The sequence below is a fragment of the Myodes glareolus genome, chromosome 2 (assembly GCF_982192425.1).
Source record: "Myodes glareolus chromosome 2, mMyoGla1.1, whole genome shotgun sequence".
In the NCBI taxonomy this organism is placed as follows: domain Eukaryota; kingdom Metazoa; phylum Chordata; class Mammalia; order Rodentia; family Cricetidae; genus Myodes; species Myodes glareolus.
The window spans coordinates 27,928,630-27,954,329 of NC_142027.1; the positions used below are offsets into that span (position 1 = coordinate 27,928,630).

The following is a 25,700-nucleotide window of genomic DNA, read 5'->3' on the forward strand; positions in this document are numbered from 1 at the left end:
GATTTTCAGGTATTAAGATTGCACAGCTTTGAAGAAAAAAAAAAAAGGAAGAAGAATAAGCATCAAGAGTTCTAAGGGAATCAATGATTATCTTCTAAAAATAACTGTGTCTCTTATCTCTATAATGCCCATTTTTGACCAAACTTCCAAACTACATTCTAAGAGGTGTCTATGCAATTACTATGCAAGGTAACAATTACTCTCACATGCATAATAAAATGAAGTCGTATAGGTTCAGAAGCATTATCAGGTTCTCACAGAAGTTTCCACAAACTCAATTCAAAGAATTAAACTCATAGCACATTCATTCACCAAACATATTTGAGAATTCTTTCACTAAAGGTAGTGGTGAAAGTGGTTAAGATTGCTATTCCTAAGGAATTGACATAAGTTCCAAAGAGGGATCTCAGCAACAGACAGGCATGTATTATATATGATCCCATACCGATTTGTGTGTACCTATATATTTGTTATAAGTCGTTTATTAATAAGATACCAGGGGACTAATTTGGTCTCTCTTGCCCCAGGACTAGAGCATCTTCCACAGAATATGAATTTACTACTGGGCAGAGCTTATGCTGAATCAAAGAATGTGTTGTGAATGTTGTGTGCACTGCTGTCCTAAAGCAGCCCTGACCTTCGCAGGAAATCAAGGGACTGTGTGGGTGTGTAACTGGGAAGCAGGTGTGGGACAATGCTGCTTTCAGAGGCCGTTACTGTCCTTTCATACTAGTCTCTAGATCCCCAACACAAGGTTCCTAAGAAATGCAGCCCAGTCTGTAGCCCCTCAGTGTCTTTGTCACCTGGGCACCTGTGCAACCTCAGTATCAATCACAAACTGACTCCCAACCTCAGCATCAATCACAAACTGATTCCCAACTTCCTCTGATACACAAAGGTAAATTCTCAAAAGCAGGGACAGAACTTTGTTTGAGGAGGCAATGCCAGCTCATTCTAGCTGCCTAAGATTTTCACGAACACCTATTCTATGCTACACAGCATGTGAATTTACATGAGAGATAACTGAGCTCAAAAAAGCCCAGTACCTAAACTTAGTCAGTTCTGTTAGTGAATGATCTCAAAAGGAAACAGAAATTAGACATTTTGTAACATTATTTTTGTGCATATAATTTAGGTTTTGTATATATATTTTAAATGTGTATACATCTATAGAGGCACACATAAAATTTTATGCTCTAGAGAAATGGTATTTTAGAATTTTTAAAACTATTATAAAAATATCAAATTTTAGGACGTAGTCAGCATCGAACACGGTGACAAAGTAACATCTAAACAGGGCTATAAAATAATCTGAATTAAATATTAATCAGATGTACAATTATACCTAATCAATTTCATGCCCTGCCATTTTAAAGAATGCCATTTTAAAGTAAACTGATGTATAAATTATTTATAAGAAAAATAATCTATAATAACGTGGAGCTAATTATCTCAGTAACTGCAGTGTTTCGGGGCAAGGTTAGGGGGATGTGGATTCCTTATTCACATTTTCTGCAACCAAAATTTCATGAATAAATCATATGCTCCAACCCAACTTTTCAATACCTAAATAATGTTTGCATTTAACGTTGTCAAGAAATTCCAAAAAATTAAAAACAACTGAAAATGATTCTTTACCAGATACAAAAAAGTAGTTCCTTGGTGTGAGTGTGTGTGTGTGCGCGTGTGAGCACATGCACATGTCTTTGGGTTTCAGTTAAATACCTGTACAACTAGAAGTACCTCAGCCAGATTAACTTGCTTTCCTACCTGTCTCCATTGAGTATGCTCAATGTCCTACCTCAGACAATGGCTATGATGACACACAACAATGTCAGTCAGCGGAGCCCGCCTCAGTACCAAAGACAACCCCTCTACTTCAGGAAAAGAAGAAAGAATGTGCTAAAAATCAATGAATATTTTCATTTTTAAATGTTCAGCATATTTGTAAATGTGACAAGACAGCTTCAATATTTATATTAAATCGTCTTAGTGATATTTAAAGTTTTAATTTTACTCTATTAGCTAAAACTCAAATGGAATAAAAAATATTAGAACAATTATTGAGAAACGGTCATACTTCAGATTTAAACTATGAACATTAATGAATACTTTGTTGTTTACTTTAGTTAACAATTTAGGAAAGTATGATGCTTAGTTATTTAATCAGTGCACACCATTGTATTTTTTTCTAATACTCATATAGTATGTTTTCAGTATAAATTTAAAACAATTTCATTGTATTTAAGGTAACATGGAATTTTATAATCTGAAGTAAGTATGGGATTATTGTATTAAATAAGTAATGCTGAATAGACTCTAATTAAATTATTGTAATGTTATGGATTAAATAGGAAATGTTCCCCATAGGCTCACCTCTTAACCCTGCTGGCATTGTTGTGGAGGGTTGTAGAAATTTTAACAGAAGAGGAAGTAGGTAGCTGTGGGGGGGTGGTGTCTATTATCCGTAGGTGATTCCTGTCTCATTTTTGGTGATATGACTTGAGTTGCCTTCCCTACTCTGATGGACTGAATCTTCAGAAACTATGAGCCAAGTAAGGAATTTCTGCCTTGTTACTGTCAATAGTTTTGTTCATAAAGACAAGATGGGGCTGTGTCCAGACAAGCTCCTATTAAGTTGAAAATACCGCAAATTGGAAATGTGTTTAACTTGTCTGACACACATAACATGAGCTTGGCAACATACTACTAGGCGATGATTGCTACAGTAGGGAAGCTTGCACTGAACCAGCAGAAGTTTCAGACTGCATGCATTTTGCAGGTCCATGGAAATGCTTAGACCAGGCGCAACGGCATGCATTGGAACCCCCAGTACTTCAGAAGGTAAAGCTTAAGATTTACAGGTTTCAGGCAACATAGCAAGACACTCACAAAACAAAAACACAAAGAAAAGATCTAGCAGAGCTGTACAGACAGAAAGAGGACCTCTTATTACAGTTGACCATAAAAAAATATTTCTAAAGAGAAAATGAGAGGCATAGGCAGAACATACACACACACACACACACACACACACACACACACACACACAAATAGCCCGCAAAAAATAGGGTAATGTTTGTACAATTTCTCCTTTCTTTGAGAAACAAATATGTAAATTTTACATGAGCCCCTTTCAACATAAAGTACACACTGCCTTTCTTTATTGGTTACAAGGGATCATTTCATAGAATCTTTACTGACAAAGATTCAGTAACAATGAAGCCATTGTGACCACAGTAAGGTCTACAAGGTACACATAAATTAAACAGGAATTATGAACAAGTAAAGACTTAACCACAATAAAGGGTACCTACTGTGAGAAAGAAATACAGGACTCTGCCAGAAAGGTTAACCTTGACATGTGTTGAGAGCAAAAATGGAGATTTACAGAAAAGAAATCCTGGAGGAAGCCATCCGAAGCAATAAAAAGTTTCTTCCAGATCAAAGGGACAAGAGTGAAGTCTAAGGGACCATGCCAAGATTATTCAGATCCTTGAAAATTGGGTTAAAGAATTTAAACTTTAAAAGAAATGAGAGCCTCTGAATGAACAATCCAGAAGCACAGATGAGTTTTCATCTATAAAAGACCATTGTAGTCATCTCAATGAGATGCTAACTACGAAAGCAGCAAAGACAATGGAGTTGGCCGGAAAGTTTCTCAAGCTGCTTTGGAAATCTCAACCAATAATCTGCTCATGAATATACAGAGGGGGATGGAAAATTGAAGGTAGAAATCAAGATCAGCTTTCTGATTTGCAGGGCTGGCTGGCTGGCAATTTATCTCCAAAGTTGAAGTGTTGTAGAAGAGAGTTAGTGAAGAGGAAAATGGTAAGCATCAGGACAGGTGACCAGGAGATGCCGCCAGTCCCTCCATATTCAGGTGAGAACAGAGACCAAGGTCATGGATGAAAGAACAGAAATGAAAGTCAAGACAAACTGAATCCATGAACCGAAGGAGGTGGGTCTGGTTATTCCAGGTAACTTACAGAGCAAAACACAGATGTCCTGTAGCAAATCCTCAAGAAATTTGGTCATTTTACCTCTAGATCACAAAATCAGTCAGCAACATAAGTAGAAAAGGCAAGAGACTCACTGTGCTTTCTCTGTGTGATCCATCTCCAAAACCAACTTTATTTTTTTTTTCAAAACCAACTTTAAACCTAAGAGGCTAACTGCTTAACCTGGGCTATATGCAGGAAGAAGTGCCCTTAATAAAGTCATGAAATTATGATAAAGAGAGGATTTCACAAAAAGGTCAAATGCCCACAAGAGGCAAATTATGCCAATTATAAAATACAAAGTTAAAAAAACCGAAGTCAAGGCTATTCGGTCCTCATGGCATCAACCATACCAATATAACAGCATCCTTGAATTGCCCATGTGGGATCTTGAATAAGACTCAGATATAGTCTTGAAGATGCTAAAAAAGATGGAGAGATACAGCCATTGTCAATGTTCCTGCCATACTGCGTGAGGACCTAAGTTGGGTCACTGTTGTTTACATGCGTAGTGAGACATGTTGATCCACACTTTTAAACCTAATACTAGGGAGATGGAGACAGGTAAATCTATGTAATGTGTTGCCCACTATCCTAGTTAAATCTGTGAGCTCTTGGTCCCAATAAGAAATCCTATCTCAAAAATAGATGACAATGAAAACAACTAGACTGGACAGCTCCTGAAAAGCACCGGAGAAGTCTGACTCTGGCCTCCACAAGCACATACAGATGCAGAGCTGGCATCCACACCCATACATAGACCACACACACACACACACACACACACACACTGCTGATGGAGCAGAAGCAAACTTCCCAGAAGTCTGGAAACAGACCATTCTCAAGACAACAGAAAGATGAAAAGCTACAAGATGCACTAACCTGCATTGTACAATGACTCGCCCCCTCACCCTGTTGCCCAGAGTGTTCTCTGAGAACACAAGAGCCGAGAGATTGTTTTGGAAATCACAGTTACTTAAATCTACATGTATTCGGTATGTGTGATGGTTAATCTGCACTGTCAACTTAACTGGATTTAAGTCACCTATCAGACACACCCGAGTGTGTCCTTGAGGTTTAATGTGAACAATGGTCTATACCCTGTCACTTGTATTTTAAATAAATGCTGATTGGCCAGTAGCCAGGCAGAAAGTAGAGGCAGAGCAACAAGAATTCTGGGAAGAGGGAAGTTTCAGTCTGTGTTCTTCACCCAGAGAGAGAGGAAGCCAGACACAGAGCAAGCAAGATGTGATTGGCTCACCAATAAAGGTTCCAAGCCACACAGCTAACATAGACAAGAAATATGGGCTAGTATAAGTTATAAGAGTTAATAAGCTTGAGCTACTAGGCCAATCTAAGCATAATTAATGTAGACCTCTGTGTGTTTATTTGAGATTGAATGACTGCAGGACCTGGTGCAACAGAAACCCCAGTCAACAGAGTTTGGTTCCAAAATAGCTTAAACTAAGGTGGGAAGGCCTGTTCTGAATGCAGCTAGCACCATATCTGGAGCTGAGGGTACCAGGCTGAATGTGAAGGGATGAGGGAAGAAGTCAGATAAGTACCAGCATGCTCCATTTTCTGCTGCCTGCTCCGTAAGGGGTGAGGAGTATGAGCTACAGATTCTCCTGGCCACAGTGTATACTATGCTCATAAACAGTGAGCCAAAGCAATACCTGCCTCCATAAGTTCTTTCTGACACAAGAAGAAAAGCAACAAATACAGTGTTATTCATCAACACTTGGCTCTGATCTCCTACCCAAAAGAAGCTATTATTAAAACTTTGTTTATAGAAATATTTTCCAATGTATCTAACAGTCCAAGAAATAATTTATTGTGAGATGGAGCACAGAAAATACTGAAATGCTAACCAGGCTAGTAACAAAAGAGTTGTAGAACCAAAATTATGTTTGTCATATGAGGTGTATTATATACAGATAAGTGAGGCCTATATATCTCCTTATAAATATTTGTCCAACTTTAAATCTTGCTATATATGAGAAGATGGTTGACCCTGGTGAAATTAAATTAATCATTTCACAGGCAACCATATATGGCATTAGGATTTCTGAACTTGCTTTCCTCAAATGAGAAGAGAAATTTCAGAAATCTACTTAGTAATAATAGATGCCTGGCATGAGAAACAGAAGAGAGTATCATGGGTTCTATCAAAATATCTCCCGGGCACAATTCAAAACCCTTTATAAACAATCTACTTATGTAATGCTTCTATGCTATTCCGTGTCTACCAGTATGATAAGGAACCTGAGGCACTCTACTTAAAGAAGGAATGCCTTATTTTGGCTCTTCATTCCAGGGGTTTTATCTATCTCTCTTCCATCCTGGTTCTTTGGGCCTGTGGCCGTACAGTACATTAAAGCAAGAACTATAGCAAAGGAAGATGCACACCTCATAGCAGCCAGAAACAAAGAAAAGGAAATAAGGGTCTGGTGTGGGAGAATTGTCTGTATTCTGTCAATCATATTTTAAATAAATGCTGAATGGCCAGGTAGGAAGTATAGGTGGGTCAACCAGACAGGAAGTAGAGGCAGGGCGATGAGAACAGGAATATTTCTTCTGGGAAGAAGGAAGCTCTTCCTCCATTCCTGCCCAGACCACCGGAGAGGAAAGATGTAAGCTGCCCTGCTGGAAAAGGTACTGAGCCATGTGCTAACGTAGATAAGGATAATGGGGTAACATAATTTATAAGAGCTAATAAGTAGCCTGACCTAATGGGCCAATCAGCTTTATAACTTATAGAGATCTCTGTGTGATTGATTTTCTCTGGGACTTGCCGGCTGTGGGTTACCGGGCAGGAACAGAAACCCCAACAAGCCAGCCCTCATGTTACAAGGGTCATTGTCCAACTATGCTGTGGGACAATGGTTTGTACCCTGTCAATTGTATTTTAATAAAACACTGATTGGCCAGTAGCCAGGCAGGAAGTAGAGGCAGAATAACCAGAAAGGGAGTAGAGGCAGGGTAACAAGAACGGGAGAATTCTGGGAAGAGAAAAGTTTGGTCTGCAGTCGTGACCCAGCCACAGAAGAAGCAAGATGTGACTGCCTTGCCGAATAAGGTACCGAGCCACATGGCTAACATAGACAAGAGAAAAGAATAAGTTATAAGAATTAATATGAAGTCTGAGCTACTAGGCCAATCAGTTTATAACTAATGTAGACCTCTGTGTGATTTCTTTGGGACTTAACGACTGTGGGAACCGGGCAGGACAGAAAACTCAGTCAACACAACTATACCAGTGGTTCTCAACCTGTGAGTGGCAACCCCCATGAGGGGGTCCAATGACCCTTTCGCATATCAGATATTTTCATTATTATTTATAACTGGCAAAATTAGAGTTAGGAAGTAGCAATGAACTAATTTTTTGCTGTTGTTTTGGAGGCAGGTTTTATGGTTGGAAGTCACCATAACATGAGGAACTGTAGTAAAGGGTCACAGCACTAGGAAGGCTGAGATCACTGCACTATACCTTTCAAACTCTCGCATGTTGCTCTAACATCCTTCCACTACGCCCTACTTTCTTAAGGCTCCATCTCTTTGTAACGGTGTGCCAGGCCTGAAGTCCAAGCCTTAAACAGACATGGCAGTGGGAGAAAGCCCAGAACCAATCTGCAACAGCTCTATAAGGTGTATGCACTGTGTATGGAGAGGTTCAATAACTTCTGCACATCTACAGAACTAGGCTAAGCAAGCATTCATTTGGTTCCTGAAAACAAAACTTGTTTTAGCATAATGTCAAGATGAATTTCATCACCTCCGAAGAGTTTCCATAACATCTTCTATAAAGAAGCACTAATAGAAAGGGTCATTAAATGATACAAGGGGCTGGAAAGATGGCACAGAAGTTAAAAGTCCTGAGGGGTCTTCCACAGTGCCCAGGTTCAATTCCTAGCACCCACATGGTGGCTCAGGACCATCTGAAATTCAAGTTCCAGGGGGTCTGATGTCCTCTTCTGGGCTGCCATGTACACCACATACCCATGGGATATATAAATATACATTCAGGCAAAACACCCATACAAATAAAACTTTAAAAATTAGAAAAAACAGTCTTCTTAAAACAGGTCATAAGGAATGCATTGTTAGTCATTAAGACTAAGGAAACTTGAAGAACCACAGGGCATGGTCCAGAGAGAATCTATTCATGGGAAACTGTCAAAAACCTTCAGTGGTAATTAAGGCTTATAAAGGAAGAAAAGGAACAAGAATTGGTTTTATTGTCTACTAATGTAATAGACTTAACTCAGAATCTGAGGTTCTTTGGAAGCTTTAGACAAAAGAAGTAAGAAAGAGGGAGAAAAAGAAATGCCTTCAGATTCTCAAGCCACAGGCTATGGAGATAGTCTACCGCCACCTCTGCGCTTTAACCGCTGCTGTCTTCTTCCTCCTGCTCGTTCTGCAGGCAGCCCTCAAAGGAGAGCAGAGGAACTCAGATATTCCTAGAAACCCCTTAGGCAAGGCCTAAACTACAACCTGCAGGACCCTCCCATTGGAAAACCAAGAAGTCACTTGGTAAAACAACAGCAAGATTACTTTAATATAATCAAAATATACTCAATGTATCTTTACCTCAAATGTGGTTTTCTGGTGTCTACATAGAGTAGAAATTTTACAAACAGTATCTCAATAGGATCTAGTTTAGGTATATTAAAATATTAACCAGTAAAGATATACAAGTACAGAACAAGGAGACCTTGAGACAGAATTCAAATCCTGTCTTGGTAGGGAACTGCCTTTTCCTATTTGCTTTTTAACTCACTAGCTTTTCTTTTAAATTTTTCTCCAAGGTTGACTAGATAAGATTTAAAGTGTCCTCATTCAGGAATACTAAATATCTCCATCATAAACCTTTATTTCTCTTGACAAGTGTAAAATGTCATATGCCCTATTAAAGCTTCAATTTCAAGCTAGGTTAAACACGGCACAGCTCAAAATGTGACAAAGGCTACTATTTCTCCTTTAGAGACTCGGGGGCTGGATTAGAAACTGCTTTATTTTACTTAACAACTTAAACATCAGAACCACTTTATTTAAAATTAAGGCCCACGTAATGACAATCTTCAAACATATGAGCTGTCAGATTTTTTTTTTTAAAAAAAAGTTCTCTGTTGTCAGAATGAAAATGAATGGACAATTTAGCAATAGCAAGAGATTTAAGCACATTAAGTAATAACTTCTTCTTAACAGAGTGCATAAAAGTAATATTAACGTTGGCGACTGAAGATTCTTTTCTTCTACGCCTCTGTGGGCCACAACAAATAATCTTTAGCCAAGTTAAACTAAAAGTCAGAGGTAGAGACTAACTGGCTACCAGAAGACCCTAATATGTTTCCATTCCTTTTAATAAAACCTACTTTTAATACAGTTTTGATTTAACTAAATGCAAAGTAAACAAGAGAATCTAGTATTTCACTTTTGGGTATGTTAAGTCAATACCAGCTGTTGTGAACTTATTTAAAAAAAACACCTGAAGCTTTCCATACATTTTTCTCCTTGCTTAACATAAAAAAGAAAGGATGGAATTGCTTATTCTCTGGTTAACATCCCACAAGTTGTAATCATCTCATATTGATTTATAAATGCTAGATAAAGTAAACATTGCTTGGCCTTAATTATCTAAGATAACATCTTTCTCTGCTCTTTGGAGTCTAATGCCCATTTTATCTGTCCATTTCTACTTGTTCCTGTTTCAGCTCCCCTGACTTCCTGCTACTGCTGTAGTCTGCTCTCCTTTGCTGCCTTTCTTCCTGCATCCCTTCTTTCTGCATCCCCTTTCTTCCTGCATCCTCCTTCCTGCATCCTCACCTTGTCACTCCAACAACCTTCCTCTCCATCTCCCTTGAGCTTTCCATGGGTCGCTCTCTGTCTCCTAATTTTCTGCCTCTATGGTCCCTTCCCCATCCCACTCCAGCCCACTCAACTTACCCCTTCCAATTCTTACTACTTTAGAAGATCAGCTAAGTCACCTGTTGTCCATCTTCTCTCAAAAGTCTACCACACTGAATGGCAGGAGAACACTCTGACCAAGACACATTTATCTCAGTACAATTCTTTTATATTTTTGAAACTGTATGCATTTTTTAAAAACTGTCCCACAATGTGCTTACTTTCCTATAGGGCATTTATGACTCTAGAGAAAGATGAAACTCTGAACTTCAATGAGCAATTCCACTAAAATTCAGCTACATTTTCTAATTTAAAAAACTGAGCTGACCAAGCTGATTTCAATGTACATCAGAGAGGCTCCCTCCTGAACTTGTATATGATTCATTCTGCAATAATCTTAAAACACAGGCCTGTCACACTTGGAATGAGCTCAGCACGTAGAAATCTTAATACTGGTCCATGACCCATATTGTAGTGCAGGCTTCCAAGCACTTCCGTCAGTTTGCAGGCCTTCTCCTGCCTGAATCTGTTCACCTTCGCTGTCGTGCAGGCTCAGTGTCTCCATCATCTATGTTTCTAATATTTTTCAGATATACTGCCCAGTGTCTGCATCTTCTAGATTCCGATTATATATATAAAGTATCCAAGAAGCCCATCTTAGACACTGGAAAAACAGGTATCATTTTCATACCTGTCAGAAAGGTGAATCCTCTTCATTTATTATTATTAGGTAGTCATGAGAGTCTACCTTGATTAAAGAGGTTTACTACACATCAGCACATAAAAATAAATTTCTTAAGTTTACGTACTGAGTTAGCTAAATTTCTTGACAGTCATATGCAAAAAAGACATTTAAATGTTCCAGAACTTTGAATTAGAGAAAATTTTTCCAGGGAAACACTGCCTTGCAAGTACATTTTAAAAGAATTTTATTGAGAGGGTACAGTTAATTCAGAGTCAGGTGTTTCTATAGCTTTGTGAGGCACTGGACTGAATCCCAGAAACATTTTAATAATTACTATTATTTCATTGATACATAATATTTACACATCTTTTTGACACATTATACTAATTTGATACCAGCATGTAAAGCAATTCCATCAACTAAAACATAAAATATCCCTTTTGTTGGGAGCTTGCTTACTCTTTAAGTTATTTGGAAATATAGCCCAAATCACTATGTCCAATTGGTACCCTGTTTGCTATAGAAAGAGTTAAACTTCCCTTTCCATGTTTGCATAACAATGTATGAATGAGAATGGCCTCATTCAGCAGATGTATATGGATGTTTGGTCTCTAATTGGTAGAACTATTATGGCAAGGATTAGGAGGTGTTGCCATGGTGGAGTAGGCATGGCCCAGACAAAGGGGTGGACTTGGGGGTTCAGAAGTCTATCCGAGGCTCAGTCTCTCACCTTTTGCCTTCAACATGAAAACCATGATGTAAGTTCTCAGCCACTGCCCCTGCACCATGCCTGCTTGCCTGCTACCATACTCCCTGTCATAATGGTTGTGGATTAACTCTCTGAAACTGCAAGTCTGTAGCCAAATAAATGCTGTATTTTATATGCTGCCTTGATCATGGTGTCTCTTAAAGCAACTGAAAAGCAACTAAGAGAGGCTCCCCTTACTTTCTTTCCATTCTCCTTTTCTCCCTTTCCCACCATCTAGCAACCACTGTTGTACCCCATTCTTCCATGAGATTAACTTTCCGGCTTTAACAAGTGAGTTATGTGTCTGTTTTATTTTCTTGAACATGATGAACTAGAGTTCAATCTAATTGTATGCAAAGGGCAGAATTTCATTCTTCTTTTATGGCTGAATATTAAACACACACACAACCTCTGTCTTGTCCTTTAATCCACTGATGGACACTGTCATCTGAATCTTCAATGTCTTCCATTGACTACTTACCAGCTTGTAGGAGGAGTAGGCAGAACCCTGAAGATATACGGCCCAGTGAAAGAAAATTATTGAGGTCTGATGCCCCTGAGGATGATCTCGACCCTTTCCTTTCTTTTGCTTTACGTTTGAGATTAGGTGAGAAACTACTTATCCAAAGTTCCCTGCCTGCTATGTTCTGCTTCACCAGAGGTCTAAACTGAGAGAACCAAAGAAACTCATGACACTGTGGACCATGACCAATAAATCTTTCCATTGTTAAATGTAATCAACTCCAAATGCTCATTAACACGGGTATTTCACTCAGTTTTATATAGTGAATATTCTGACCAGCAATTCTGACAGCACCTGTGTTGTAGGTCCTATGCTAGCAATGCAGTGGTTGAGATCATGCCAGGCTTGAAATTTACAAAAAAAAAAATACTGGCTAAGAAGTAAGTGAAAAGTGTAGATCGCTCCTGGAAGTGGTGCGAGGATACTTCACCACTTCTTCTGTATACAAAAGAAAACATTTCTAAGTTATGTGGTAGACTGACTGACTCACTTGTCACTGAAAATGACAACGACACTAGGTACTGAGGCTATAAGGATTAATCGCTATTTTGAGGCAGTGTGCTGAGCAAGTATTCTGGGTACAAGGGGAGCTTTCAGTGCCAGGGGCTGAACATAAGACAAGTAGAGGGTTGGATGCAGGCACATTGAGTTGCTGACTAAAGGAAAAAGAGGCAAAATGTGTTATTTCAGAAGAAACTGCATTTTTTGGACAGTGATGGGCATACTAGCCACCAGGAACCACCTAGTTATCAAGTTATTTTCTAGACTGCCAGTGATAATTGTATAATCATAGACTCTGTTTTGTTTTACACTCCACAATAACTACATTTCTTACAAATGTTCAGCTTCTATTTGACTCTTCAAAATGCAAACTAAACCCTTCCTTTTCTGTCTATCCCCTATCAACAACTTCAAGCCATCAACATTTCTGCCCAAAATACTGCAGTAATACTAACTGATCTTTTCTATTCCTGTTCTAATTCATTCTGTCCACAAGATATTCTTGGGAACCATGAAAGTGATGTTTTCAAGTGCCAATCAGAACAAGTCACCTCCACCACTATCTAAAGTCTGTGGTACTATAGTAGTATTATACATATAATGCTCTTGTACACTCATATTGGTTTAATAAAATTCCGATTGGCCACTAGCTAGGCAGGAAGTATAGGTGGTGTGAACAGACTAAAAGAATTCTGGGAAGAAGAAAAACAGAGAGGCAGTTATCAGCCAGGTGCAGATGCAGAGGAAGTAAAATCAAAATGCCTTACTGAGAAAAGGCAAAAGGCACATGGCTAAACATAGACAAGAAGTATGGGTTAAAGTTGTAAGAGCTAGTTAATAATAAGTGTGAGCTAATAGGCCAAAGAGTTTATAATTAATATAAGCCTCTGTGTATTTCTTTGGGACTGAACATCTGCGGGACCGGACAGAAACTCCTGTCTACAAACATTCTGTCCACAAGGTATTCTCATATACTATATTCTGTCCACAAGGTATTTTCATATACCATATTCTGTCCACAAGGTATTCTCATATACCATGGAGGTAATGTTTAAACTGCAAATCAGAACAAGTCACTTTTACCATTATCTAAAGTCTGTAGCATTGTTCCCTTAAACACAGAGAATTCTTACTGTGGTTGTAAAGTCAACATTTCATGGGCTTGACCACCAATTAATTCTCCTTATTCAAATAATGCACGTAGAACCTATCATTTTTCTCGAAGATGTCTAAGTCTATCATCTTTCCATAGCCCTTCATATGTATTCTTCATTTACTTTGAAATGAATTTTGATGTGGGATTCCCCTCTGTATGTCGTGAATACCATTGGTTAGTAAAGAAGCTGCTTTTGGCCAATGGCTTAACAGAATATAGTCAGGTTGGAAAGGATACATAGAGAGGGCCGGTGGAGTCAGAGAGACACCATGCAGCTGCCACAGGAGACAGGAGACAGACGCGCCAGAACTTTGGCAGTAAACCACAAGCCTCATGGTAAAACATAAAATAATAGAAATGGGTTAAATTAAGATGTAAGAGCTAGCTAGCAATAAGCCTAAGTTAATAGGCCAAGCAGTGTTTTATTTAATATAGTTTCTCTGTGGTCTCCAACAACAGAGTTTTTGCTTGTTCTTAATGGCACCCTCATGAAACGCAGCTCTCAGTTCTTTTTTTAATCCATTGTAACACTTGTCACAATTAAGCATAAAGTACTTATGTGTAAGGCTACTTAGATATTTTCAACAAACTTACTTCAACCGCAATGATCAAAGCAGGTATTAATTGTTGCTGTTTTTAATTTTTAATTTATTGTTCATTCACAAAGAAAGAGGAATATTTCAGGAATATTTAGAAAAATTGTTTAAGAAAAGCTGTTTTATAATAGCCTATAGTTTGGCCATATTTTCGCCTTTTAATTTATTTTTTAAATACCATATTGGGAAAAGTTGTCTCTATTGAATAGATAGAAGAACTTTATTCCACAAGCACATTTAACAATGCTGTATTTTAACTTGACAGATTTATAGAACAATTTCAGTTGCTAACTGATGACAGCCTTGGTTAAATTATGTTTTATTTGATTAAAATTAATAATACTAAGAAAGTATATCCATAGTAAATAAATGTGTTCTGCGAGAAATATTTTAAAATAAATACCAATGATATCAAGGCAGTCTAAATATGTAAGAGTGAGTTCCAGCAATTAAATCAACAGAAAATGACAGGGACGAGAGAGAGGGAGAGAGAGTAAGAGAGAGAGATTCTGTAAGTTTTAAGAGATAGCTGGATCCACCTTTTGTCCTGCTAGGTTTTTAAGCCATGCTGCTGACACATTGGGAGCCTACTAAGAATTTTTTTAGAAAAAAGTAAGTAAAATGTGGAATTGAGTCTCTAGAAACCTCAAGGGTCTTCATATCTAAGAATCAACTATGGCTGAAATAATTATCTTTGGATTTTCCAACATGTACAAATATCATTCCATTTTTATGGAAATGAAAGGAGTAACTCATGAGACTTATAATGGAGTATGTCACCATCACCCAGGTGGCCGGACTGAGTCTGTTTCCAGTGAGGGTGTGGACCAACATTCAGTAAGCAACTGCTTTCTAACATTCAATCTAGGTAGGTTTACCCTGTTCTTGTTCTATCTGTTCCAACATATTCAAAGTCTGTTGACATTATGCAAGGAAGGACTGAGGTCTGCAGCTGTAGTTCAGTGGTAGTGTTGGTGTAGTATGGCCCAAAAGAAGATATAAAGAATGAAAGAAAAAAGGAAAAGGGTGAGTGATAGAAGGAGGGAAGGATAGATAATATTGAGTCATAAAATAAGATTCTAAATAGAGTATCTGGCCACATGACCATTCTCTACCTGTTGCAAGACTATCCACTAAAATTTCGGCTACACTAAGTTCTGACAGCAAACTTTCAAGATACAAGCAATCTTGTATCTGTGCTCTTTCAATGTGTTCTTAAGGGCGTGTGAGATGGTCCAGTCAGTAAAAGTGCATGTTGTTGAGCTTGATGCATTGAGCTCCGTATCCAGGACCCACATGGCAAGAGAGAACCAGCCCTACTAAGTTGTCCTCTGATCACCAAGTGCTCACTGGGGCATGTGCATGTATACACGAGATAAATAAATAGAAAAGCACAAAGTATAGAACTGTTCTGTAATGAACATACATTAGTTTTAATTAAGAAAAACATAAAATAGAATTTTAGAAGTTATTTTTTCTTTACTTTTTGCCTTAAGATTGTTTTTAACCATCTTCTTTCATCTGTGATTGCCAGTTGAGACAACCTCTAACATGCCTTGAATCAAAGATACTTCTGGAATTTATTGACATATGAAAGGAACAGAATGGTAAAGTTTTATAAGTCAAAAATCTAGCTCTGGGGGGCTGGAGAGATGGCTCAGCGGTTAAGAGCATTGCCTGCTCTTCCAAAGGTCCTGAGTTCAATTCCCAGCAACCACATGGTGGCTCACAATCATCTGTAATGGGGTCTGGTGCCCTCTTCGGCCTGCAGGCATACACACAGAATATTGTATACATAATAAATAAATATTTAAAAAAAATCTAGCTCTGTAATTGAGCCTAGCACCTGCTGCTTACGAGTCGTCTTCAGGTAGACAACAACGTGACGATGAATAGGAGGCAAGATGAAATGCTTGGCAAACGCTGTCCTTTCCCACGGAATACCCATTAACACACATATCTGCTAATGTTCGTCATCTCTATCGTCTGAGACACCACCTTTCTACCTCATAATGACTTAAAAACACAAAGCTCAGAAACGGAAAGAACGCGCGTGAGTTCTGTTAAAAAGCTGTACAAGATCAACATGGGAGGACCTGAAGTTCTGTTTTCAGTCATCTGCTATGCGATAGTCAACAAATCTCTCCAGATTCTGTCCTGCTGATACAAAGAGGCCTCTCAATCAAAATTTTTATGAGTGGCTTATTTTATAGCCGGGCATGGTGGTGAATGTCGTTCATCCCAGCAATTAGGAGGCAAAGGCAAATGGATCTCTGAGTTTGAAGCCAGCCTGGTCTACACAGTGAGTTCTAGTACGGCCAAAGCTACATAATGACACTCTGTCTCAAAATAAATAAATAAAAATAAAAGTGCCATTTTTTTTCATTCCATCTCATCAGAACCATTTGAACTCCTAGGACAAACACTTCCATCTACCATGAACTATATTTTGCAAACATATTACCCCATTAGTCAATATATATGTCTATTTCACACATAAGGTTAACTTACTTTGTCTTGTCTTCTTATTCTGTTTAAGTAAAGACAATGAGTATGTTACAAGTCAAATTATTCTAAGAAGCATTATTTACTAATACAACAAAAGACCACATGTATTAAAGGGAGTGGAAAAGGTTTCTTGGACCTGAAAGTCAACATTTCTTTCATCTCAAAGTCATGGTTTTTGAAATCTAGTTTAATAAAATCTAAAAAGACTATTTTTAATTAATTACTATAATGACGACTTTCCGTACGATAGAGTACTCCGCAGGTTTTGCTCCTAAGACAGTGAGCAGATGCCTGCCTAGTCCTGAGGGAATATCTCTTCCTCGGGAGAAAACAGCTTAAATAGGAAGCAAAGAGCCATATGCTGGCTGTTCACTGCTTCGCAGATGACATCGGGAGCCATATTCTACAGCGGGAACCACAAAGGGCAAGGTTCAAATTCATTTTCCTTAAAAGTAAATGTAATTATCCAAGATCGAAATACTTGGTAAATTTTATTGTATCACAGAATTGTGCTACTAATTGCCAGGCACAAAATAAATTTAGAAACTGCTAATGTTGAGTAGAGGAGAACACATCAAAAAAGCAGTCTTCTAAAATACACCTTCAACTCTATGAGAGTGTAATTCACTGCAAACTGGAAAACACGGCAGGCAAGAGGATGATTTTTCAACAGCTGGTACTCAAACTGCCTTAGACACATAGACGTTTTCAGAAATCTTTTTTTTAAAAAAACAGCATATTCTGTATTAAATGTACTAATTTAGATATGCAATTTATACTTTACTTATGTTCTTCAAAAAATAGTAATTTAAAAATAATTTAAGAAAATATATTGAGTACTAAAGATTAATTTCTTTTGCAAAACCCAAGGTTCTAAACTTCTTGGTATAAATACTCTAAATAAGTACTGCTAAGCATTTCTTGTTTCAATTTTCAGATTGTATAATTGTATACAGTAAGTAAAATTGCATCAAAACTGAGTTTCTCTACAGGGCAAGGTTATATACATAAATATGTTATATGTATGTATGTATATATATATATATATACATACATATATATAAAATCTCATATGTCTACTTACCACTGTAATGCAGATAAAAATTAAACTAGAAATTCCTAAAGATAACCAACCAGTCCATGCAATTCTCTAACAAATATATTAATGTGCAATAGACAAGAATATTATCATTTCTATATAGAAATAAAGGCTTAAGGAGCATTCTATATCTTTTTCAAGTTTAAGGGATTGACAAGGATTAGGAACCACAAACTCCAGTTGTTGTTACAGCTGTAAAACTTGGTCGAAACACAAGCAAAACACAGATAAATGTGTCCAAAAGCATTACAGCAACTGCTCTTAGAGAACAGCACTGCCTCAAGACACTTCTGTTAATGCGGTTACTGACCAGCATCGCTGTGAAATTAGAGGCACTCTCTGACTTCCTGTCTGAGCCTTGGGGAGTGCAAGAATAGTTCTTCCTTTACTCACGACACCTAAACTAAGGAAACATGTAGAAAAACAAAGAGCAACGGTACACTCCAGCAAAAAATAAAAACCACACTCTAAAAATATTCCCAGGATTGTTTGTGGTTAATCTGGCTGACAACTGTGCTCACCATCAACAAAGTAGATCAACTATGTAACAGGCAAAAGGGCTGATTTGGGTTTTAGGACAAAAGCCTCCAGAAAATGGGGCAAGGACAATATGAACGGTCAAAATAAATGAATGAAATCGTGTGAACTAAATTGTCACACGTTGATTTGCAGTATGCTAAAGGAGATTTTTTTTTATGAATTAATAGTTTCTAAACTTTCCAAACACACAAAAGCCTTTCTGAGGGCAGGGTGCTAAAAGCAAACATAGTATCCAATAAACAACTGGTTCTCCTGATATCTGTAGCGTGAGAACTGCTTGACCCAAATGTACAAACTTCTTCAAGATTTCAAAACATTTTATCTTTAATTAGGACATATCTATCAAATTGTCATTAATACCATTCTAAATTTGAGGAGTATAAAATGTTTATTATTTCTCTCTTTGTAAATATAGAAATTATTCTAAGCATTATAATGTTTTAAAATCTTTATATAATAATTGGTAAATTTATAATATCCACTTTTATATAATGCACAGTGACGAACACAGTGCTAAACTCTGTAAATTAAGTATAATGAGCTCTGAATTGGGTTTGAATTCCCATGAACATATTTACTAGAGAAGAGACAGGTTGATCTAATCAAGTCTATTCTAAATACTGAAAATGAAAAAAAAAAACAAAAACAAAAACAAAACCAGAGTAGGAATCATAAGGAAACCAGAAATGCTGTGTGCTATTTCTGTTGGCACAAACATTACAGCCTTTGGTTCTACTTCTTGCATCCAGTGTTTGTGTTTGTTTTTCTGCTTGGGGTTCTCTCTCTCTCTCTCCCTCTGTCTTTCCCTCTCTTTCTCTCTCTCTCTCTGTTCTGTGCTGGTTTAGTCATAATTAAGAACCTACCTATACCTTCTCTACCAGGTTTAACCACCTTAATATTACCTCAATGAGGAGTAATTATTCTATAAGAAAAATGTGATGAAAATTACAAAAATACAAAGGTAATGTTTGTCAAAATATGTACTCTGTTTTATAAACAGGAACACGTTTCACGGTTTTTCTTATATTCCATTTAAAGATGGCTTAAAACATAAACGTAGAATCACTTTCTGCTGTGAGCATGGGACCATCCATTTTATAATTCTAAGACTTTCACTTTTGAGGCCTTGACTTTGAGGCAGGTCAATAAGAAAAGGGCAGTAAGTGTATTGTCTATTAATTCAAACAAGAAAGATAATCTCAAGTTTCAGAAAAACATTTTAAAGTAAGAAATGGGTGTGATGGCCCAGCCTGTAAACGCGGCAGCGAGGCAGGAAGCTTGAAGCTCAAGGCCAGCTTGTCCTACATAGCAAAACCACACCTCGGACAAAATAAATAACAACAAAATCTTAACGTGAATGGCTGGTTTTGACAAAGTCTGAAGTGGCTATTTTTATTCAATTTACGTATTCTTTTTTTATTTTCTCTTGATATCAGATATCTTGGTCAGTCTATCTCAGTGTAAATACCACAAACCTTAGTTGGGGAGGAGGGTTGAAACCATTTACTATCTTTGGCGTTGATTCTATATTAATATCATGATTAATCTCTAATTTAATTAGTTATATATAGTTTTATGTGTTCAAGTTCTAGTTGAATGGTGAAGACTATTAAAAGTTATATAACTAAACTTAGGACATAAGTCATGTTAAAATATAAGTAAGGTTGGGAAACCCTAAGCATATTTTAACAGATACATAAATAATATATATACTTCAGCTGAATTACTGTGAATCTTATTGATCTTTGCAATTCCTACGTAAAAATTACAGATTTCTGATATATACACATAAAAGGATCCTTTCAAGGCCAGGGAACCTTTTAGCTACCTACTGAATGAGGATGGAAAATAAGAGAGGTCGGGTTCATATCCAAATACATGGCACACCTGTAGCACAGACAGAGCCATCTAATCATTCATCAGCAACCCCCTCTCACGGTCATTACAAAAGTGCGGCGTGTGACCTAAGAGCCGTCAGGAAAGCATGCACCTGCTCCTCCTCGGGCTCTGCCGCCCTCACACAGTAGGAAGCTTCTGGATACAATTCCTGGCTGGCGTACTGTTTTACTTCCCGACCAATCTTACACAGTCAACATTGTTAGAAGAAACCACGGAGGGCGATAAAGCAAACTCAGCGGAAACATTCTACAGAAGAACAGCGGCTGGGCACTTGGATGGAATCCCCAAATTGGATGAGAAGCGAGGAACACTGACACGCAAGAGTTTGTATGTATACAAAGCTAGACTACCGTCATGCAAAGGGTGTCATGCATGCACAATTTCTTACTGCTTCTGTCAAGACACATCATCCCATGTAATTTCCCCGGGAAAACCATTTTACTTACTAGCTACCTCCAGCGATGCGTTGTGGCTCACAGCCTCTCCCAGGTAATTCCTTGCTACACAGATGTAGACCCCTTCGTCAGGCCTGCTCTTCCTTCCATGTACTATGCGTAAGAAAAATAAAGATCCACTTGGCAGCAACATTCGGTGCGAGCGAGGGTCATCTTTGTCCGTCTCTACTCTTTCCCCGCCTTTGTACCATTCGATCGTCGGGGTGGGGCGGCCTTCGGCTTTACAGTTCAAAGTGGCAGGTTCTCCTTTTGAGACAATTAGATCTGAAGGGTGTTCAACAATGCGAGGTGGGAAATCTTCCTGACGAAGACGGGAGCCTGCGGAAGAATGGAACAAGCGTTTCATATTTCACCTGAGTGTTTAAAGGCCTTGTTTCAGACGAATGAACTTTAATGGTTTTATAAACCTTGCCCCAAATGGACACGCGCCCCCTACCCCTAACCTTTATTCTAAACAGTCTCAGGCTCTACGTCAACCACAGCACCCATATCCTAATGCTTTTGACAATGCACTTAGAAAAGATCTCTTGCTAAATTGTGCCTGTTTAGATGCTGCCTGCTGATCCTTGAGATCCTACAGCACAGCCCTTTAATACCTCAAATGTGATGGCTAATTTTAATTGTCAACTTTATGCAACCAAGAATCACCCAAGCAGGGAGTCTCAATGATGAAGTGTAGATTAAGGTGGCCTCTAGGCATGTTCATGGTGTGTGTGTGTGTGGGGGGGGGTATTTTGTTATATTAATTGAGGTAGGATGATCTGTCCCTTGCTCATGGCACCAGTTCCTCATCCGGAGATTTCAGATTATATAAAAACCAGAAAACTGAATAGACATAAGTATGTATGCATTAATCCATTACTTCCTGCTCCTGATTATGGATGTACCATGACTACCTGCAACAAGTGTGACCATTTTTCCAGGCTTTGTCAGTCTCCCTATCACAGGAAAAGGCCAAAAAGGAAACTGTTGCTTGTCTTCACAGAGGAATAAACCTGGAAGAGGTCTGTGAATATTATGGACAATCGTATGGACTCCTAGAATCCCTCTTCTAACCAGCACCAGGTACTAATTAACAAAATATCCTTTAATAAAAAGTATCTCCTTCAAATACTTCGTATGTGGTGGTTTGAATATAACTGGCCCCCATAAAATCACAGGGGGTGGGATATTAGGAAAGACGGCTGTAATGGAGTAGGTACAGCCTCATTGGAGGGAGTGTGTCACAGTGGGGGTGGGCTTTCAGGACTCCTATATGCGCAAGCCACACTGAGTGTCTTGACCACTTCCTGTTGCCATGGGTCAAAATATAAGGACTCTCAGCTCCTGCCCCAGCATCACGTCTGCCTGCACAACTCCACGTCACACCATGATGACAACAGACTGAACCTCTAAACTGTAAGCCAGTCCCAATTAAATGGTTTTCTTTTCTAAGAGTTGCCATGGTCAGCAGTCGCGGTGTCTCTTCACAGTAATAGAAAGCTGAACTAAGACAGTGTGACTATTTTTTTTTTTTTTTGCAATAACATCTAAACATCAAAACCAGGGATCCTGTCTGTCATTGTGTAAATGAGAATGTAGGCTCTGGAATCTGAACCCTCGGTCCCTGGCTGGTGGAGCTCTTTGGAGGGGTTTCTGTGGCACCATCTTGTTAGAGGAAATATGTCACTGTGGGAAAGGTTTGGAAATTATCTGCCCTTGGCCACTCTTGGTTTGCTCTGTCTGCTTCATGCTTGTAGATTAGAGATTTGACCGCTCAGATGCATGCCTCCATGCTTGCAGTTTGCTGATGCATCTCCACCAGGGGAGACTCCAAATATCCGCAAGCCTAAATAAACTCTTTCTTCTATGAATTGGCCTAGTCATAGCGCTCTATCAAATGACAGAAAAATAACTTAAAACACCTGTTTTTAAATAGTCTCAACTGTTTTTTGCTGGGACCATAGCAAATATAAAGTGTCTCAAACCTCGGTCAACTCTAGCTTTCATTTAGTACAGCCCCAAATCTGGCTCTCATTGAGTATGTGTGCCTCAGTGAAAACAGCAAGGTAGCAAAGTCTGCACAGTATCTCCAAATGCCATCCCCCCCCCCCCCCTTGACACCACTGCCATCCCGGGTCCAATGACTTCCCCTTCTGCTGAGACTTAGGAAAGTCCCTTTAGTATCCATTTAGACAGAGTCAGAAGGCTTTGGACTCATTTGCTCTTAAGTTCTTAAGAAGACCACAAGCATGACCTTTTCTTTCCCCAGTCCAGATCTCCACACAGCCTGCTCACGCCTTCCTGTGCCTTCTGTCAGCTCCACAGCCACACTGTGTTTCCTTCTGCCCAGCAAATAAATGCCTGCCACAGACATGGGGCTCCAAATAAGCTGCTGTCCTTGAGGCTCAGGCTTCGTTCAATTCTCTCCTCTCCTGAACTTTTCCTACCAAATTCAGTTCACCCATTTAAACCTCAACAGCACTAAGCATCACAGAGCTGTCACTCAATTTTATTTATCTAACACATCCGACAGTTTTCTCTTCCCCACAAGTCTGTGGGATCCGTGGGATTCCTTTTGCTCACAGTTGTCTGCTGATGATGGCTGAACGTACTCCAGTGTTCCGGAAACGTGAGTGGAATCACTGAGAGAATAAATACGTGTCAGAAGAGAAAGATCTAACTATGAAGAGGGAGCTGAAAAAAATTTAAGAAAAACACAGACGCTAGGTCTGTATGTGGGGTTGCACGTCTGTACCCAACACTTGGGAGGTGGAAGCAGGCGAGTCAAGAGTTCAAGGTCATCCTTGGCTCCGTCGTTAGTTTGAGGCTGGGCTGGACTATAGTAAACTGTGTTTCAAAACAAACAGAAAGAACCCTGCAATGTAGAAAAAGCATTAGGCTTTCCTCTTTAAAATAACCAGTGTGCACTGTATTCAATCACAAGAGACTCTATATGGCATACAAGCTTATTCATATCTGTGTCTCATTTGGAACTACTATAATTAATAGTTTGTCTTAGGGAAACGAGTATGAAAAGAGAAGTTAATGATCTCAGTGAGTAAGAGTTTCATAACCAGGGGCTGCAGAGATGGTTCTGTTGATAGAATGTTTGCAGTGTAACATAAAGAACGGAGTTGGAATTCACAACACACCGTAAAAAACAGGCATGGTAGCACTCTCCAGTATAGGGTATAGGACAGCAGTCAGATAGAAGGGGAGAGGACCTCGTTGGCCAACTAGTCTATCTAAAGTGTTAAAACTCCAGGTTAAGATAAAGACACGGTGTGAAACTTAAGCTGGAAGAGTGATATGGGAAAACACACAACATCTGCTTCTGCCCTTCATGCATGCAGGCATGGGGACTCGCGTTTGCACGGACACAGTGGTGGGATGGGGTTGACAGAGACAGAGATGGATGGGGAGAGAATGCTACATTATACAGAGACATAGTATTGGTTTAGAACATGGTACACAGTATGCTATGCATTCTTTAAGCAATGGCAGACTTGAAAAGGAGGAGAAATAAAGCAGCAAGATGGGAGAAAATAACTTAGAAATGCTTCCGTTCTCACAAGGACTGTACTAAAGAAAGTGAAATTGAGGTTGGCTTTTAGGTAACTCATAATTAACAATGCCATGAACCTCCGTGTATCATTAGCCTTGAGAATGGCCGTCATTAGGAAAGACAGATACTGGTGATAAGCAACTAATGAGGTGGGACACACTCACAGAAATTTTACATTGTGAAAGGCCATTTGAGCTAGGAGACAAGGCTGCAAACGTTGCTATACTAACACAAAGGAAGGGCACTGAAGACACCCCCGTGCAGTGAGAAGGGTCTGGAGAAACAGCTCTTGAGAAGACCTCTGAGAAGGAGTCACAAAGGGAAGCAAGGCAGGGAATCCACCCCGGGCACAGCTGCGAGACCTCACAGCATACTGAAGGGATCTGCTGCCAGCTTAGCTGATGTGTCCTGTCAGAAACTGGGAAGCATAAACCTGGATTTAAAAAAGGATGAAAGAAATGATGAAAAGCGAAAAAAGAAAAAGAAAGTTAGGTGAAGCGTGTGTGTGTGTGTGTGTGTGTGTGTGTGTGTGTTCGTGCATTCACACTTGGACGTCAGAAACAAATGCTGGGTGTCCTATTCCAGTACACAATATTTTCTGAGACCAGATCTCTCACTGACTGAAGTGCAGTTCGTAGATTGGCCAAACGGGCTTGCCAGTGGGCTCCTGGGATCCTGCTATCACTGCCCACAGTTATGGGGCTACTGATGCACACTTCTGCACCAGGCTGCTCGTGTTGAGCATACAAACTCAGTTCTCCATGCTCCCAAGGGACCCATTCTAACCACTGAGCCATCTCCGCAGCTGGAAAGCCATTTGAGGTTTTTCAAGTAAGGCTATTATTTGGTTTTAAAGTATTTACTCTCGATAGAATACAGTCAACATAAGCAGACTAAGGTAGGAGATTAGCTACCTGATGCTTGCACCTTCAAATTAAGAGTCACTGAACCTGTACTTAGACACCGACAGAAGGGCAACAGGGAAACGGGAGATAATGTTAAGTTAATCAGCAGAGCATCCTCACTGCCAATGTGGAGGACGGTAAAGAAGAAAGCTCACGAGGGATACAGAATAGAGAGATACTACGCTATCACTGGTGGCCGAAGTATAGTTTCAGTGAGCATAGAGACAAAAGACTTTTGAGAGAGAGAGAGAAAAAGGGTGGGGTATTCTTCTAGAAAACACAGAGAGAAATGTTGAGTTAACAGCTCTGTCTCCAAGTTTGGCCTAAGAAACACAATCTCAGTTAGAGCCATTAGCTGGAAAGGAGCTGAGGCAAAAATCATGGGAAAGAAGAAAACCGTATGGGGGGAAGGTGTAGAGGAAGTCATGGCCAATTGCAGAACCTGGAGTCGGCCCAGTCTTCACTGCAGTACACTATGGCTGAGGAGAATCTCCATCTGAAGCTCAGTTCCCCAGAGCTGGACCACAGCCAACAGGACGCTGGGGAATAGAAAACCCAGACCCAAGTTTTCAGCACCATGTTTGTACAGCAGCATTCTGTAAAAGCTCCAGCAATAAAAATGCTTTCTAG

The 25,700-nt window shown here is 39.1% G+C and overlaps 1 protein-coding gene across 7 annotated transcripts in view; it reads right to left on the bottom strand.

The window, feature by feature from the left end:
- Robo1 (roundabout guidance receptor 1) overlaps positions 1-25,700 on the bottom strand; it is a 713,251-nt gene that overhangs the window by 284,275 nt on the left and 403,276 nt on the right. For all 7 annotated transcript variants that reach the window (XM_087899659.1, XM_087899654.1, XM_087899655.1 and 4 more), the window contains exon 2: positions 20,610-20,936. In XM_087899659.1, the coding sequence (XP_087755785.1) occupies positions 20,610-20,936 (327 nt within the window). The remainder of the gene's footprint in view (positions 1-20,609; positions 20,937-25,700) is intronic.